At 37.9% G+C, this 16,100-nt stretch overlaps 1 protein-coding gene and 1 long non-coding RNA gene across 2 annotated transcripts; one reads left to right on the top strand and one right to left on the bottom strand.

Annotated features, from left to right (window-relative positions):
- Positions 1-898: 898 nt before the first annotated feature.
- On the bottom strand, positions 899-8,263 carry LOC144207574 (uncharacterized). Its single transcript, XR_013328709.1, has 3 exons — positions 7,921-8,263; positions 6,054-6,101; positions 899-998 (listed from the first exon to the last, which is right to left on the bottom strand). It is a non-coding gene; the product is annotated as an uncharacterized LOC144207574 (long non-coding RNA).
- snx25 (sorting nexin 25) lies at positions 7,530-15,459 on the top strand. Its single transcript, XM_077733106.1, has 23 exons — positions 7,530-7,676; positions 8,000-8,697; positions 9,158-9,242; positions 9,856-10,072; positions 10,178-10,350; positions 10,690-10,876; positions 11,171-11,241; positions 11,409-11,599; positions 11,680-11,811; positions 11,893-12,042; positions 12,125-12,250; positions 12,327-12,491; positions 12,565-12,696; positions 12,819-12,959; positions 13,055-13,168; positions 13,299-13,376; positions 13,558-13,641; positions 13,698-13,815; positions 13,976-14,042; positions 14,124-14,305; positions 14,427-14,527; positions 14,605-14,671; positions 14,748-15,459. The coding sequence occupies exons 2-22, from the start codon at positions 8,347-8,349 to the stop codon at positions 14,665-14,667; spliced, it is 2,928 nt and encodes a 975-aa protein (XP_077589232.1). The 5' UTR covers positions 7,530-7,676; positions 8,000-8,346; the 3' UTR covers positions 14,668-14,671; positions 14,748-15,459.
- The last annotated feature ends 641 nt before the right edge of the window (positions 15,460-16,100 follow it).

The raw sequence follows: 16,100 nt of genomic DNA, 5'->3' as shown, positions 1-16,100 counted from the left end.
TATTAATATGATTACTAATCAATATTATTCATACTTGCATAAAGCAAATCTTTTAAAATTATCAACAGAATGATAGGCTCCAGCACCCCCTGCAACCCTAAGAGGAAAAAGCGGTTTAGAAATGGAGATGAGATGAAATGAGATGAGAAAAAAATGAATGAAAAAAATGCAGGTAAAAGATGAAAATAATGAACAATCATAATAAAGTTTAACTCGAGTGAAATGCTTCATTAACTTTGGTAAGTTGTTAAATAACGTGGCACTACTTAATTGCAAACCACAGCGAGGTTGTAAGCCAGCAAAGATGTCTCGGGTACAAATAAGGTTTCCACCTGAGGAAGCACCTTTCACTTAGTGACTCTAAGGTGAGCCGGGCGAAGAACATCAGTTCCTCCATCTCTGCTCTCTTCTATGTTGCTTTAGCTAAGTGCCAGTCTTGGGATTGGGGGCTTTTAATCCTGCGGTTAAACGTTGCGGCTTTGTCAGGGGCAAAAAGGACTGGATTGATCTGGGAACAAAGCGTCGCTCTAGAGAATGAGGGAGCTGTTTGAACCCAGCTATGTCGAGACTTGTCCCACTGGCCACCCCCCGATCACTGCGGACATTATGAAGCCCAAGAATGGCATTGGATTACATCTCCGGGACTGCCACTCTGTATGAAGTGTTTCTGTGGAATTCTTTGTATTGTCTAACAACATCTACTTGAGCTCAGAGGCTGAGCTGGTGGGAGGGAAGGGGGCTTCCCTCTAGGAGTGAAGGTGTGTGGTATTGGTAAGACATGGCTGGAATCTTAAAAGTATTTTTTTCCCTCTCTTCAAGCCATTTAAGCTTTAAAGGCTTTGAAGGCAAGGATATGTTGTCATTATAGGGCCGTACCTGCCAAGGTGAGAGAGCTTGGGTGAGAAGATGGAGCACTTTGGTGTGCCGAAGCTTCACATGAACTTTGTGCATGTGTTGCACCCATTTTCACATCCATTAGATAGCAGGTATGTTGCCACCTGGAATGTTTGATGCAAAGCTTTCAGAAAAAAAATCATTAACTAATTGGCTGCTGTTGAAGAGGATAGGTGAACCACATCTGCCATAGTAACTTTGACATACTATAATTCTAAACCAAGAAAGGCCTTTCTACTCTTGTAAATGCTTTAATGATATGCCATAAATTAACTCATCAGGTGCCATAAGTGATCAAGACGGAGAACCATAGTGGGACAAGTTTTTTGTGCCTCATTGGGTTCTATGGTCAAGGATAGTCAAATCCATTCTGACAGGAAGGGCTGGCAGTGACATTCACAATTTGAGGTAGTCGGAACAAGACTGAATTTTAACTCAATTGCCGCAGTAGAAGACAATCGATTTTCAAACTTTAATCTCCATTTTTGTCATTCCTAACTCATTTGCTGCCATTGATGCCAATAGATGTCCAATCTTTTTGGAAAGGGGGACTGACAGTGATCTAATCGCCAAATAGATTGGACGTCCGTTGCCGTCAAAGGCAATGGATGAGTTAATTGGTTGACATTATCACCTTCAATTTCCTAGATGTCTTCTTCAGGAAATCAACCAAATCCAACCTTTTTTTTTTTGGTTGTCTTCCCCAAAACGCCTGGGGCAGTCACCCAGAACTATCTTGGTACAATTCTAAGTCTTCCCAAGCAAACAAAAGCTTGGGAATGCTTTCAGAGGCAACGGGGACAAACCTCCCGAAATGGGTCCCGACACTTATTCTTCCCATCTCGGTGTCACGCAACAAAAGGAGCTGAAGGACACGACACAAAACCCAAATGGCCTATTCTCAATCAGTGACAGATCACTTGAGAATGTATTACACCTTGTTACCCAAACACGATCAGAAGCCGTAGGCCTTAAATTTGTTTGGGTTAGTGTTCAGATAGGTCAGCTCAGTTCAGTAAAGCTTGTGTTTGCGTGTGGGGAACACCAAGCATGAAGTAAAAAGGCACCTTTTAAGATGTTATCAGTCAGCGTGAGAAGATTACTCTTGTCTGAAGGCGTGCTCTCTTTCTTTGGATGGCTTATGCATCTGGGATGCGTGACTTTGAACATTTGTAAACACCTTGAGCAAACTAAGTGATGCTGCTATTCGATGCCACGTTTGGGGAGAGAAAAAGGGAACATCTTGTTTTTTGTTTCCTGACTAATTGTTCACACTGGTCTAAATGTCATCCGATACACCGGTTGCCTCCTTGTCAACAAGGCATGGCAAAGTTGAATTAGGTTCTATTGCGTTTCTTTTTTTTTTTTCAATGAAGAAACTTTATGTAGGCTTAAAAGTATGATGGGGGCATTTGTAAAAATGTGTAAATGGAAACTTTGAAGTTAAAATTAGTGCAAAAAATATTTATCAATACACAAGGTGATTTAGAAAATGGGGGAAAACACATTCATTTGTATTGTGGTGTGCAAATTAATATTTGATTAACCTTTTATAGGGCACCTATTTGGCTATTATGTATTATTTAAAAATAATTCTGCTACGGGGATTGATTGGAGGCCATAACTGCAATTTTTTTTATTGATAAATACACAAAAATGCGCCAATTGTTTTCAATAATATAATGATACTTAATGATAGTAAAGTGAAGTTTCCAAAAAGAAAAGAAATAATTGCTATGATTGTGCAAAATTTATGTATTTTAGGAACTGAGTCTGAAAATAGAATTAATCTATTATGAATTAATATATTTTTAAAATTCCTGAAATGTAGTTGTATTTTACTGCTCTCTTAACACCCTAAGTGCAATTTAAGTCAATTCCAGCCATTTGGCATAAAACATTCATTAGATTTTCATCATTTTTAAGTCCTTTTAACTCTTTTAATGATGTAATGTCATGCACTGTTATAATGTTGACTTGATTCTGTCAAAGTGAACAAATAAACACGACATGAAGCGTCAGAATCTACACTTGCACCCCTCAAAGTTTAAAATTGTCCATACAAGGTAAAACATGCCTGAGGCTTTCATCTGCAAACGCCACATGCAGGTGGATGTAAACATGCATAATTGCTTAGAGATAAAGGATTCCCTTTGAGGTTTTATCACTCACACATAACATAAAGTAGGCTTCCTGGGACACAAGTTTTGCATCTAAAACTGAACTGCAACCCGCACAACCATCAAAAAGATCATTAAAATAGGGACTACAGATTTGAAAATAAATAAGCACACTTTTCATAACGCTCAAAAATAAGATATAAAAAGATTGGATAACCATCATATAAACCAGATGGCCGTTCCTCGAAAATCAATGGAAAGCTTTTTTTTCTCTAAATGTCTTGCAGTCCAAAAAATACTGAATGAATTATGTATAGCGTTCTCTTAGTGTTCAATTTCTTTCACACGTGCATCTGTCCGTTTTTTTCATACCCTACAGTTCTGGTCAATGTAGTTCATTGCATATATCTTGTATATACATTCTATTATGATAGTCATAATATAATGCCTTATATGCAAGACAAGGCAAATTAATTTGTACTGTAGTCCAATTCAACACACAGTAATAAAAAGTACAGCAATTGGCGTCATTTCCAAGTGCATTTTACATTGTATATTTCTGTCGTTTTTTTGCGCTTCTAAATGTGTGTGGTAGGCCTACTGTTGTACGCATGATTTATGTACTTGTCAAGATTGGCCGAGAGGCTGTACTTCAAAAACCTCTTAACTGAAGATTGACACTGTTTCGGTCCAGACCCCCATGTTTTATTTTTACAGTTTCTTGCGAAGTGGTATTTTGGCTCGGGTTACCTTTTGTAATGGGCTTGACCATGACGAGACCAGCCCCAAAAAGGAAAGTGTAAATGTAGAAAGACTAAAGACTTAAGACTGAGGTGTGGCTTTTTTGTTGTTTTGATACACTCTACATTATTGTTGGTAACTTTCCAGCAGAAGTTCAAAAGTGAAATTGTTGCCAAATACATAACAGACATGTCTTGGGGCCAGCGGTTGGGCTTTCCCCGATGTGTTCTAATTACAAGTGCATCAGGATCTTTTCATGGAATAAGGTGGCTACAGCGGGGGTGCGTTGAACAGTTGTTCCGTAATTAGCTGTGGGATTATGTTGTAAATCTCTGGTGAAAGCTATCAAGCACAGAGGATGAGCTGTTTTTAACATGACATGTAAAAACTGATAATGAGGGGCCATAAACAAGTAGTGAGCTTTTCCTTAAAGATTTATTGCACATAACAACAATTTAAAAAATGTTGTTTTTTGGTGATGGAGTTAACATTTGTGCCAATCAGTCTGTGGTATGAGGTTTTTTTTTATGCCCAATGTCAATCAATTAGTGTCATTTGTTGTTAAATTAGAGCCTTTTGAGATAAACAAATAGTAGATGGAAAGCACTTAATAACCTGCATTTACCTTAGAAACTAGAACGCAATTGATGAGGTATTAGGCTTCAGTTACATAGCCAACCTTGCATGAATCGCCTGTCAGCTTTTCACTCGGCATGTTGCGCCCTGTGCATGTGATTCATTGGTTCAATGTCCTGTCAAGAGACTGCATGCATGGCTGCAGCCAAACTCATGTCACACATGATGGGCCTCTCAGATAGAGTACAGTACATTATGTATGCCATATTCTGTTTATTCTTCTATAAAAAATATTCTATAAAATCAACATAACTAGTACATGTTAAATGTAAGTGTAGAAAACAAACTCAAATGTTGCTTTTTTTTACCATTTCATATCTTTTACATATAAATCAATGCATAAGGGAACGCCCACTTTTTTTTTTTTAGCAATTCTGGTAGTGGTGTCACAACCAGACTATTTTCTGTAGTGTGTTAGCTGAAGTACACTTCTTTTCCAATTCTCTTCTCTTATCTAGATCATGTTTGCCAAATGTGCAGTATTTTGGCTTCTAAAGGCTAAGATTCAATGGCCTTGGAAGGTATTTGTAAAAGAGACAGCCAGCATGCGGAAGCCCGGAGCATGTGGGATGCCACCAGTCACGTTTTCTTTTTTGATCTCACTGCCTTGTTTATATTTATTTGCTTGTATGGGAATTCAATACAATGTTGTTAGTTCTGATATAAATCACACAGGATTTGTTCTTTATGAAGTAAAGTGGAAGATTTGTGACAAGTGGATTCAATTCTCCTTTCCATTCTTCCTTTGTCTGAATTATCAAATGCAAAAAAAAAAGGCCAGTAGCAAGTGGAAGGATAGTGTTACATCGCTTGGTATTTGAACTGTGCAAGAAGAACAACTGACTCTTTGCTTGAAAGCACAGTACAATATTAAACATTAACTCGAAGTAATTATTCAAAGGCTGGATGCCTGTACAGTTATTAACTAACATCTTTACTGCTTTGGGGACAGTTGAGGAAATGCTTGTGTTAATATTTACCTGCCATCACAATTCAGTTACAAGAGATGCAACACATTTTTAAGACAGTGCGCTAAGAAATTGAAAATAAAAATCTCAAGAGGCGACTATGTCACACGTCAATATTCTCCTAATTAGATTCATACAATGAAATGTTGTGTTTTGCTATTGACCAGGTTAAGTGCTACTTGGTACATGGAATTGTGGTGGTAGTGTTTCCTGTCAACAGCTGCCCTTTGGCTTTTTTAGCTACTCCTGAATTTTTTTAGCCACTTATGGACAAAGTGTTGATAGAACTACCATGAAGTTCTGTTTTTTTTTAATCTCTTGCTGAATCCAATTTGAACGTATGTAAACTTGCTTGTCATAAATATATAACCATGACAGTCTTTGAAATCAAAATTCTTTATGAATATATTGTCTTTTATTAGATTATAAAAAATATATATTTACATTATATATATATATATATATATATATATATATATATATATATATATATATATATATATATATATATATATATATATATATATATATATATATATATATATATATATATCCTCTGTATAATTTTTCCATTTCAATTGGAGAATTGTTTTTTATAAAAAAATTAGTAGAAAAATACATTAAGAAAAGCAAAAATATGAACTATCCCTTTAATCGAGAGCAGTTTTACGTGTCAATAGAATAATCAACTTACCCCAAATATGTTGATTCTTGCAACTTTGTTGTAATTTTTCCCATGCTTCTGTTTGAATGACAATAATGGATGACAGAAAATTAGTCAGTAACAGTCTAATTTTAGACTCGCACCAGCAGCCCCCAGCATCCTCTAGTAGTATGTTGCAAGATCTCCATTGATAATCAAGAGGGTCTCATCATTAGGCTAAGATATATTTTATGGCCCACACCTTGTTACCACAGCAAAGCATTACAGAGACATCATTACTCCATTTGTTAGTCTGTGCATGTTAACTGTTGGAAGGGGCCCCCGGTGAGAGAAGGAACTAGTCCCGCGGGATGCTTGAGTGGAGATCAATGGGCCCAATGTTTTAGTCATCAGCCAAGCCTGAGATGTTTGGGGATTCATCACTTTTGTTTTTGTTTATTCAAGTATCAGGTTAATCTGCTTTACAAAAGTCTGCAAGAGGCTCAACCTCTTTCCAAAAGCTACAGCTGACCCCCCACCTTCTCCACTGTTGACAGCTCAGCGTGTCCATACCGCGTAGGGAAAATCCAGCAATGTATGCGTTTATCTCTTTGGATGTGTTATCTACCTGATGGCTTCAAGGTCCCATACACACTAAAGGAATCGCCTTGGGGATGAAAAGAAGATTATGTTTTGTGTGAACTAGAGCGTTGCCCTTTGTTGACACTTGCAGCTGCCTACTTTATGTGGCACTTATAATTTGACGATTTGCATTTCACAATGCTCAGGTTTATCAATGAGGAGGGAATTATCTTTAAAGAGATCAGTTCTTTCTTTAAAAATAATTCAACAACCTGCAGGATTTTAACACAGGTCAGACTGGTCAAAAATGTATCTTGTATTTTGATGGACAACTCCAACATCTTTATCATTTGAGAAGACAGCAGGAATAATCAGTGATGTTTCCATCAAGTCCTCCACAATGGGAAGGAAAATATTTTTTTAACTGGTTGAAAAGAAAATAGTTACAAATGGTTTGGATTGGAGTCTAATTATGGATCGCTTGAGTCTGTTGCGAATTCTAATATTTTACTGCCCCCTGGTGGTATTTCATTTCTTGCCTTATATATGGATTACTAACAAACAAATGTATTCAATACCATTTTTATTTATTAATTCTCTTAGATTTACCACAGTTGTGATGTTAAAATGTTAAAGCGATGCTTAAATTACACAAGGTGGAATCATTGTAGACAATTTTCCTGTGAATATATGATAGGAAGTGTAAATTCACGTGACAAAACTTCGTATTCTATAATCATAGTTTTTATGTCGCGTGTACTTCGAAAATAGACGTAATTTACCTTTGTTGGGGGTACCAAGTACAAGCGATCACACTGTATGCGCTTGATTTCTTGTTCGTAGTTCCACCGTTGCAATTTGGCAAGTCTCTGATTCCATTATCGCAAATGGTACCGCCCGTTCGGAGTGTGTTTATAAGCAAAACAAACATACCACCTAGCTCTAACACCGCATCTGATTGGCTGACACCCTTTGCGAGTTCCGACAGATTGTCGTTCATCTGGAGCTCGATGAAAAAGAACAGCTTGTTTTGAACTGTCGCAGACCTCTTTTCCCAAGGATTAAAGCCACTTTTTTTCCCAAATTGAAAATGTAATTACATCTTCTCAACTAACTGGCATTTTATAAGAAAATATGTAGTTGTAATCTTCCCGATCTCTCATTTGAAACGATATTGAAGTAGCTAATGTTAGCTGTTTTTGCATGGCTTAATACAGGAGGAGGCTCATAGGCTAGATCGTAGTATTTTGAAGTTTTCTTCGAGACTAACTTGTAAAGAAATCGATCGAGTCTTAAATGAATACACGAGCAATGGTGGTTATAATTCACAACTTACATTAATATCGTGTTTTGGCTATTTCATGCTATCCGTGTTAGCGCAGCCACTAAGCTACCTCTATCCATTTGTCTCCAAGGTGACGGTGCTTGTGGTTCCATTGGTGTCATTCCGCCGCTTATCTTCCACCAAACAAGACGCGTGCGTCTGTCGATCACGCAAGGTCAACCGTGGTACTGCCCCCGGTGACCACTCCGTGGATGACTGAATTGTCCCCGCCCGGCGGGCCGATGTTAAATGCGGGGGACAACACAGCGGAGTAGGTCGGTCAGGAGATGCCAGAGCGGGGATGCCGCTTCCTCAACACAATGTTGTAGTCGAGGGTATACAAGAGTGTGTTTACCTCTCTAACTCGAAACTTGGACCAGGGAATCAACTTTTCTGCCCAAAAAGGAGTGGCACATATATGGATGGTGGGGTGGCAGTATGCCCACCCCCTCATCTACCACAACAAAACAGACTGGAGGGAGTAGCAGCACAGGAGAGGGGCCCATGTTTGCCAGCCCTTCCTCCTCTTCTTCTCTCAGCTCCTCTTTCCGTTTTGTCCCAGCTTTTTTTCTGGGTGTGGTGGCAGCCGTAGTATTTCAGCTGTCATGGGGAGGCCTGTCCCTTACCTCTTTCTTCTTGAAGCTCTTTATCTATGTGTCGTTTGCTCTACTGTGTTTCTTGGCCGGGAGTTTCGTTCTGCTTGTCAGGAAGAGCCCTCTCAAAGTCAGCCGCTTTGATAGACACAGAAGGCATTCAATCCAACAGCTGGAATTCTTCAACAAGCTTATGGTAAGATGCTGCTACCGAACGTTCATTCACATTTAGTTATTTCCAATCACCAAACTGGCAGTGTGGCTCAAAAGTGAACAATATTGCTATTTTTTTTCATTCAAGTCTCTTATAGTGTGAACTTAACTAATTGATGGATCATCTGACATTGTGATAATGAAGTAAACTAATATGTTGCTTTCAGTTTTATGGTCTGAAAAGGCTTTAAATCAACCTGCTTTGTGAAAAGAGACCACGTGTATTCGTCAACAAAGCACACGCTTGTCCAATTTGGCTTATTCATTCTAAGAAAAGCAATACTGTTTATGCTGCCAGGCTATTGGTTATGTTTTTTTCTCACTTTTCTCCTTAATGAGTTATTCTTGTTGCTACTGGAAAGAAAATTATATTCATTTTATTATTATTATTTCTACTCTGCCATTGACTGGAGGCAAATAAACTAACATTGATTATTTTATAGACTCGATTCCTGGCCCCAGTACAAGACTCGAACCAGAGTCGGAGGGTGGTGGTATCACACAACTTGGATAAAGCACTAAAGGAAGGTAAATTGTATACTTGGGCTTTTCCTTCTTTGTCTACTATATAGCAATGTGGAAGACAACAAAACTAAGATCTAGATACACTAATCTTCCATTGTCAAATCATATCAACAAAGGAGACTAAAATCCAAACACTGTTGCAGTAAACAAATTCAGTACATTCGACCTACTAGAGAGTCCATCGAAAGTTACGTTGTAAGCTACAATTTGACACTGAGGAAATGTCAAACACATGACACTGGTTCTGCTAAATGTCACAACAACCTCAGTTTCTTAAAAATTGCTGACTGATGGCTTCTTGTTCCCATTGTCATCAGAGCCAGACACTGAGGTTTTAAACTCGTCGACCTGTGTGACACATGCAAAATGAGATGCGAAACTGAGACACAGGTGGCTTCCTTATTTACACAAAGGGTGTACATTTGAATTCACTTCCAAAAGTATAAATAAAAAATACATCAGTGTTATTATACATACTAGTTGGTCATTGGTCATTTTATTAAGCGCATAACAATAATTCCCCCCAATGAATGACTATTTAACTTTTCAATTTCAGTTCTGAGGTGTGCTAAATCTTAAAAAATAACAAAAAACTAAGAATGTGGTCTTCCCACAGTGTTGGACTATGCCTACCGAGATTACATCCTTTCCTGGTACATTCCTTTGAGTCTTGATGAAGGCCAACTTTACTCAATGCTGTCAGAGGATTGGTGGCAGATGATTGGCCAGTTGAGATGTCGACTTGCTGACATTGATCTGGTTAACGTGGTGTGTTATGACACCATTCGCATTTTACATACACATTTCACTGGCCTCAAGGCTGCATCAGCAAGGTAACCATATAATATAAACATGGCTAATGTTTTTATTAAATATTGACCTAAAATGATACATGTACTGTTCACTTTTGATTTTGTGTCTTTGTCATATTCGGACAGACCGGATGAGGGAGCTCGGCCATTTTCTCTCCATCCTTGTTTGGTCAGTCCGGAGTCAGAGCTGGCCTTCCTCCGCTGTGTAGCCAGAATTTTGCTGCTATGTCTGCTGCCAGAAAAGGATGCTAAGTCTCACACACTACGTTGCTGCCTCACAGAAGTCATCACAACTAAAGGTATTCATCCTTTATATCAACCATGTGATTTTAGTGTTTGTCATGCAGTGGGTTGATGATTCAGATACAGGAAAGTCTTTGTTTTCCACCACAATTCGTTGGAGAAGGCTGTTCGAATAGGGATTGGTTATAATTCCTAATATATTTTTTCTTATGACAAATAATGTACATGGTCTTAATGAGGTACAAAATGTCATACAAATATGTAAAAAAAATGCAAGTAAAAAGCAAACACATGTAATAGTACCACTAAAATATAAGGACAATGAAAAAATAATATTTTAGGATCTCAAATTGCAAGTTGTACTTTGTTAATGTGTTTCCAAATATGCACTGCAGTGTTGAAGCCCTTGGTGGAAGTTCTTAGTGACCCTGACTCTATAAACAAGATGCTCCTGTCTCAAATGGAGCAGAGGGAACAGCTGGCTGAGCAACAGAAGAAAGCTTACACTTATGCCGCCTCCTATGAAGACTTCATCAAATTGATATCAACTTCCACAGATGTCATTTTCCTCAAACAACTCAGGCATGACACTGAAATAAAACATACACTACATGCATAACAGACAGATTCAATGGCAGGTCGTTGTTTAATAACAAATAGTTAGCAAGCAATGTTAAAAGCTTCTCTTCTTGCTGTGGTTACCATGGCAGCAGACAGTGCTTTCGGAGGTGAAATGAAACCTCAGTGATGAAAAGACGGAAAGCTATTTTGTCTCTCTAGTGCAAAATATTAGCAAATCTATGACTTTCGCTTTCTTATATCACTATATTTTAGAAGATTAACAATAATTGTACTATTTTATTTTCTCCCCTGCAGGTATCAGATAGTAGTAGAAATTATTCATGCCACCACCATCAGCAGCCTGCCTCAACTCAAGAAACAGAAAGGTATTATTTGTTTTGTGTATTTATTTTCACTTTTTTAAAAATCTGAATTTACAAATTAATAAAATGTGAATTCAAAACAAAATTCATACAATAATATCAATTAAAGGTACTAAGGCTGGGTGATGGTGACCACACACACACATACATGTTTCTTTCTGTTGCTCCAGACCGAAAAGGCAAAGAATCTGCACCCATGAAAGCAGACCTACTACGGGCCAGGGACAAGAAACGATACATTAATCAGCTTACCGTTGCCAAGAAGCAATGTGAGAAACGCATCCGTCTACTTGGTGGACCAAATTATGAAAACAATGAAGATGGAGGAACTGATGACACTGACGAGCCCCTAAGCCAGAGGGTATTCTTTTCTTATTACAGCCTTAATTAGTATTGTATCACTGAATTTCAATCTATTTTTTTTAATCTCCTAACATTCAGATTCTTCTTTTTGATGACATCTTGTGCAATCCAAGTTACAGAGGAGATTTCAGAGATTACATGGAGAGAATTGACAAAAGAGCTCTGATAGGTTTCTGGGAATTGGTGGAAACATTGAAAACTGCTAACAAGGTTGTTCAGGATACTTTTGTAACAAAGGTCTGAATAGAATTCATTTCCTGTAAATGCACTCCTTTTTTGTGCTTTTAACAGAATGAGGTGCCACAAATCGTGGGAGAAATCTACCAAAAGTTCTTTGTGGAGAGCAAAGAGATTCCAGTAGAGAAGGTTTTATTGAAAGAGATCCAACAGAGTTTAGTGGGAAACAGAGGAACTGAAGTCTTTTTGAGACTACAGGAAGAGGTTCTATTTCCATTCAGAATTACCATGAGCCCATGTGATGCCAAGTTGTTCATGAAATGATGTCTCCTTGTCATTTTTTTAGGTGGCAGAGACAATGAGGGATCGTTACTACCCTTCCTTCCTGGTTTCGGACCTCTACGAAAAAGTTATCAGACGTGACGAGCAGCACTGCCAATCACAGTCTAGCACTGAGGAGAAGGAAGAAGAGGTCAGACACCTGTTATCTGTGTATAAATTCCTCAGTGAAGATTGTTTTTATCTTATAAAAATGTGTTATGGTGCAGTGTCGGGGTTTAGAAGCTGGAGAAGACCTGTGTGACGAGGGCAGTAAAGGAATCAATGAACAGGCCAGCTATGCGGCTACTAAACTTCGTCAGCTGTATGACAAGTTAGAGTACAAGAGACAAGCTCTTGGTTCGATTCAAAATGCACCTAAACCTGATAAAAGGGTAAGGAAATAAGGGTAAAGTTATACTTGCATTTACATTGCCATTATTATAGCTAGTCTTTCTTTGTTTTTAGATTGTGAGCAAACTTAAGGAAGAAATAGGAGCCATGGAGAGAGAGCACAGTGAACTACAGCAACACATCACCAGGACTGACTGGTGGTGTGAAAATCTGGGTCATTGGATGGCTAACATTACTACTGCTGAAGTAGGTTGATTTCTTGCATTATTTGGTAGGATAAAACAGTTGGTTTTAAGTTGCTTTTATCTATGCTGGTTGCTTATTCCATACTGGTATGTGCTGGAGACCAAAAGTGCATCTAATTTCAGGCTACAGAAGAAGGTGGCGAGACTGTAGCTTGTTACAGTGTGTGCGTCAGCCTGGCCGAAGGTGACGAGGCAGTGAACAGTCGCTGGAATGTCCAAAGAAAACTCACTGAATTTCATGGCTTGCACCGCAAACTGACTGAGGTTCATCAATCGTATTAACTCCATGATATTTGCAGTAATCTGACCTTAAATTTCTCTGCAAATGTGATGGTTTTTTTTTCTGTTGGTTTTCTTAGTGTTTTCCATCTTTGAAGAAGCTCCAGTTACCATCCCTTAGCAAACTACCTTTCAAATCCATTGACCAGAAGTTTCTGGACAAGAGCAAAATTCAGCTTAACACATTTTTACAGGTAAATTACAAAAATGTGTGATTTCTTACTATAATATGCTCATGTGTAGTATGGAAGAAATTTTTTAAAATATGGTTTTGTTTTGGCTACATGTACTGTATTACAATTTGTCAAATTTGTGTTTTTGCAGCGGCTGCTTACGGATGAGCGCTTGTGCCAGTCAGAGGCGCTCTACGCATTCCTCAGTCCTTCTCCAGAACATTTGAAGGTAGCCATTTTTTTCCAAGAAAAAATGAAACTTTTGTCAGAAGAAATTTATTTTTGTATCTGTATGTTGTTGTTTTTTTTAAGGCCAAATACTATTAACAATTTAGAGCCATTGCTTTTGTACTTTTGGTCATGAATATCAGAGAAAATACATTGAAGTTGTGCTTCCTTTCTTTTTCAAGGTGATGTCCATTCAGAAGAAGTCTTCTTTTTCTCTGGCCTCCTTCTTGGAGAAACTTCCTGGCGATTTCTTTTCTCATACCGAGGTAGGAAGGAACCCAGGACTTTTGATTGACGTTTTGACTAAATGTGCTGTTTACAGGAAGAGGCAGATGATGACAGCGACTTGTCGGATTATGGTGATGAGCCAGATGGGAGAAGAGATGCTCTAGCTGAACCCTGCTTTATGCTCATTGGAGAGATATTTGAACTCAGAGGGAGTGAGTATACACACTATTTTCTGGAATACTTCCTATACCTAGTTGTCAACTTTTAAAGGTTTTATCTTAATGTCAAACTTGATTATTTTCTAGATGTGTTTCATACTGAATTCCATGTATTCATTAATATTAAACCTAAATGCCTTCTGTCCAACTACAGTGTTTAAATGGGTGAGAAAGACCCTCATTGCACTAGTCCAGGTGACATTTGGACGAACTATTAACAAGTGAGTACAAAACCAATATAAATAACAAATAATACTGATTTTGAAAAACTGAATTTGCACTTTTTATCTTCCCCTTTTTAGACAAATCAGGGATACAGTCAACTGGATCTTCTCTGAACAGATGTTGGTCTTTTACATCAATATTTTCAAAGACACTTTCTGGCCTAATGGTATTCTGGCACCACATGTCAATGTCCGGACTGATCCCCAGCGCATTGAAACAAAGGAACGAGCGCAACAAAAACTACTTGACAATATTCCAGGTAGCCACAAACATTGCCTGAAGGGGAGCCTAGCCAGCACCCCCCCCCCCCAAATGTTTTTAATTGTGAATGAAAGATGCATCATCTGACAAATTTCCCCACATTTGTTTTTGTTTTTCAGATGCATTAGCAAATCTTGTGGGCCAGCAGAATGCCCGTTATGGGGTCATCAAAGTCTTCAATGCCCTGCAGGAAGCTAGTGCCAACAAACATCTTATTTACGTAAGAACATGGTCACAATTCTTTTTATTAATTTTTAGAAAAATCAACTCAAGCCTTACAATTTTGTCTTTTTCTAGGTCTTAATGGAAATGTTACTGAAGGAAGTGTGTTCTGAACTCCGTGCAGAAGTTGATATCTGAACAAGTAAAGAAATTAATTTATACTTAAACTTGTTATAGTAGTTGCTATTTTTTCACATTATATTTGGCTTTTCTTCCAGAGAGCACTTGGCAGAATTTGGATCAAGAAATAGTACAGGGTCCTGAAATGATTACAGGGACAATTTTAATGCATAGTCACTTATTCATCATTTTATTTTCTTGTTAATCATGAATGGCAACTTCTACTTGTGTCCGGGGATCCTTTGGCAACATCAATGAAGTCAATATTAACATCCGGTTCTCATCATTTCACTGGTCTTTGCACAGATGGTAGCATTTCCACAGCACAAAATGAGCCTTGAAGATTAACTGATTGTAATGGGAACATGATCAAAAATGTAATTTCATTGATAACGACACAGGACATTTTCTGCCATTTGACATTGTTTTCTGAAGTGCTTGCATTAAGATGAATGACGGTGTGACATCTGTATGAGGTGAAAAGGCATAAGCAACTTATGTTGAGTCCATGTTCAAAGTGACCATAATAGACCTTGATTCAATGCAGCAAAGACAAATGAGTTCCAGGTTGCTTGTTGCCTTTTTGAAAGGTGACCAATGAAACAAAGTGAACTCAACCTCTGAACATTCCTGCTACACAAAATCTGAGCAACAATTGTGTTCTGTGATTCTTGTTAAGGCTTATAATTGTGCAATATAATGCCATGTAAAAGTCAATGTGATTATTTTATTTATGATAATTGTTGATAGATTTTATTTTTACCAAAAACTGTTTAGAGAGCGTTTATATAAGCAATAAATTGAAAAAAAAAACATTAGTGTTGAGTTTTTCATGAATGGCTTTAAAAAAATCAATATTTCACCCATCCATTGAGCTGAAGTCATGTAAATAATTATTATTATTTAAATGTCAGTGATCTATTTCAGTGATGGAGGCATTGCTACGTGAGTGTAAAATGGATTGCTTGGGTGACAATACACTATACAACTTTTTCACAGTTGAAACCAGACGTTTACAAAAGTTCAGATAAGGACAATAAGTTCTTTTTGCATGTAAAAATCTGGTTCAAAATATAGAGCTGTTTTGTGGTGTATTTTCTGGTAGAGATGTTTGATTTAATGAACTCCAAGTATTCTCGGCATCATTTGCAGTGTGCAATTATAGAAACAAACTATGCAGTGATTAAAGTGACAAGGTGTTATATTATTCCACTCCCCCGGCCCCAAGAGAGAATGGCCTCACAAGTGTGTCCCAGTAACAGTCGTTGCCATCTGAGGTTGCCACCCACACCCAGCGGGGTTCGATTGTCATGAAAAATGAATGTTAAATAATAGGAAGAGACGCTTCGTCTTTTCTAATTAAAAGCGCTCCCTGGGTCAAGTTCTGTCGTTCTGACAATAAACGTTCATACTCCATTTATTTACGATTTTATTTTCATTTATTTTCTAGA

Source organism: Stigmatopora nigra, chromosome 14 (assembly GCF_051989575.1).
Source record: "Stigmatopora nigra isolate UIUO_SnigA chromosome 14, RoL_Snig_1.1, whole genome shotgun sequence".
Taxonomy (NCBI): Eukaryota; Metazoa; Chordata; class Actinopteri; order Syngnathiformes; family Syngnathidae; genus Stigmatopora; species Stigmatopora nigra.
The sequence above is the reverse complement of the archived record's forward strand: the minus strand, read 5'-3'. Positions and strand labels throughout refer to the sequence as shown.

Bases quoted from the DNA above. Each gene is read 5' to 3' on its own strand.
- snx25 (XM_077733106.1), top strand. From the start codon at position 8,347: ATGCCCACCCCCTCATCTACCACAACAAAACAGACTGGAGGGAGTAGC. The intron at 11,600-11,679 runs GTATTCTTTTCT...CCTAACATTCAG, and splicing joins ACGAGCCCCTAAGCCAGAGG to ATTCTTCTTTTTGATGACAT. The intron at 12,251-12,326 runs GTCAGACACCTG...GTTATGGTGCAG, and splicing joins CTGAGGAGAAGGAAGAAGAG to TGTCGGGGTTTAGAAGCTGG.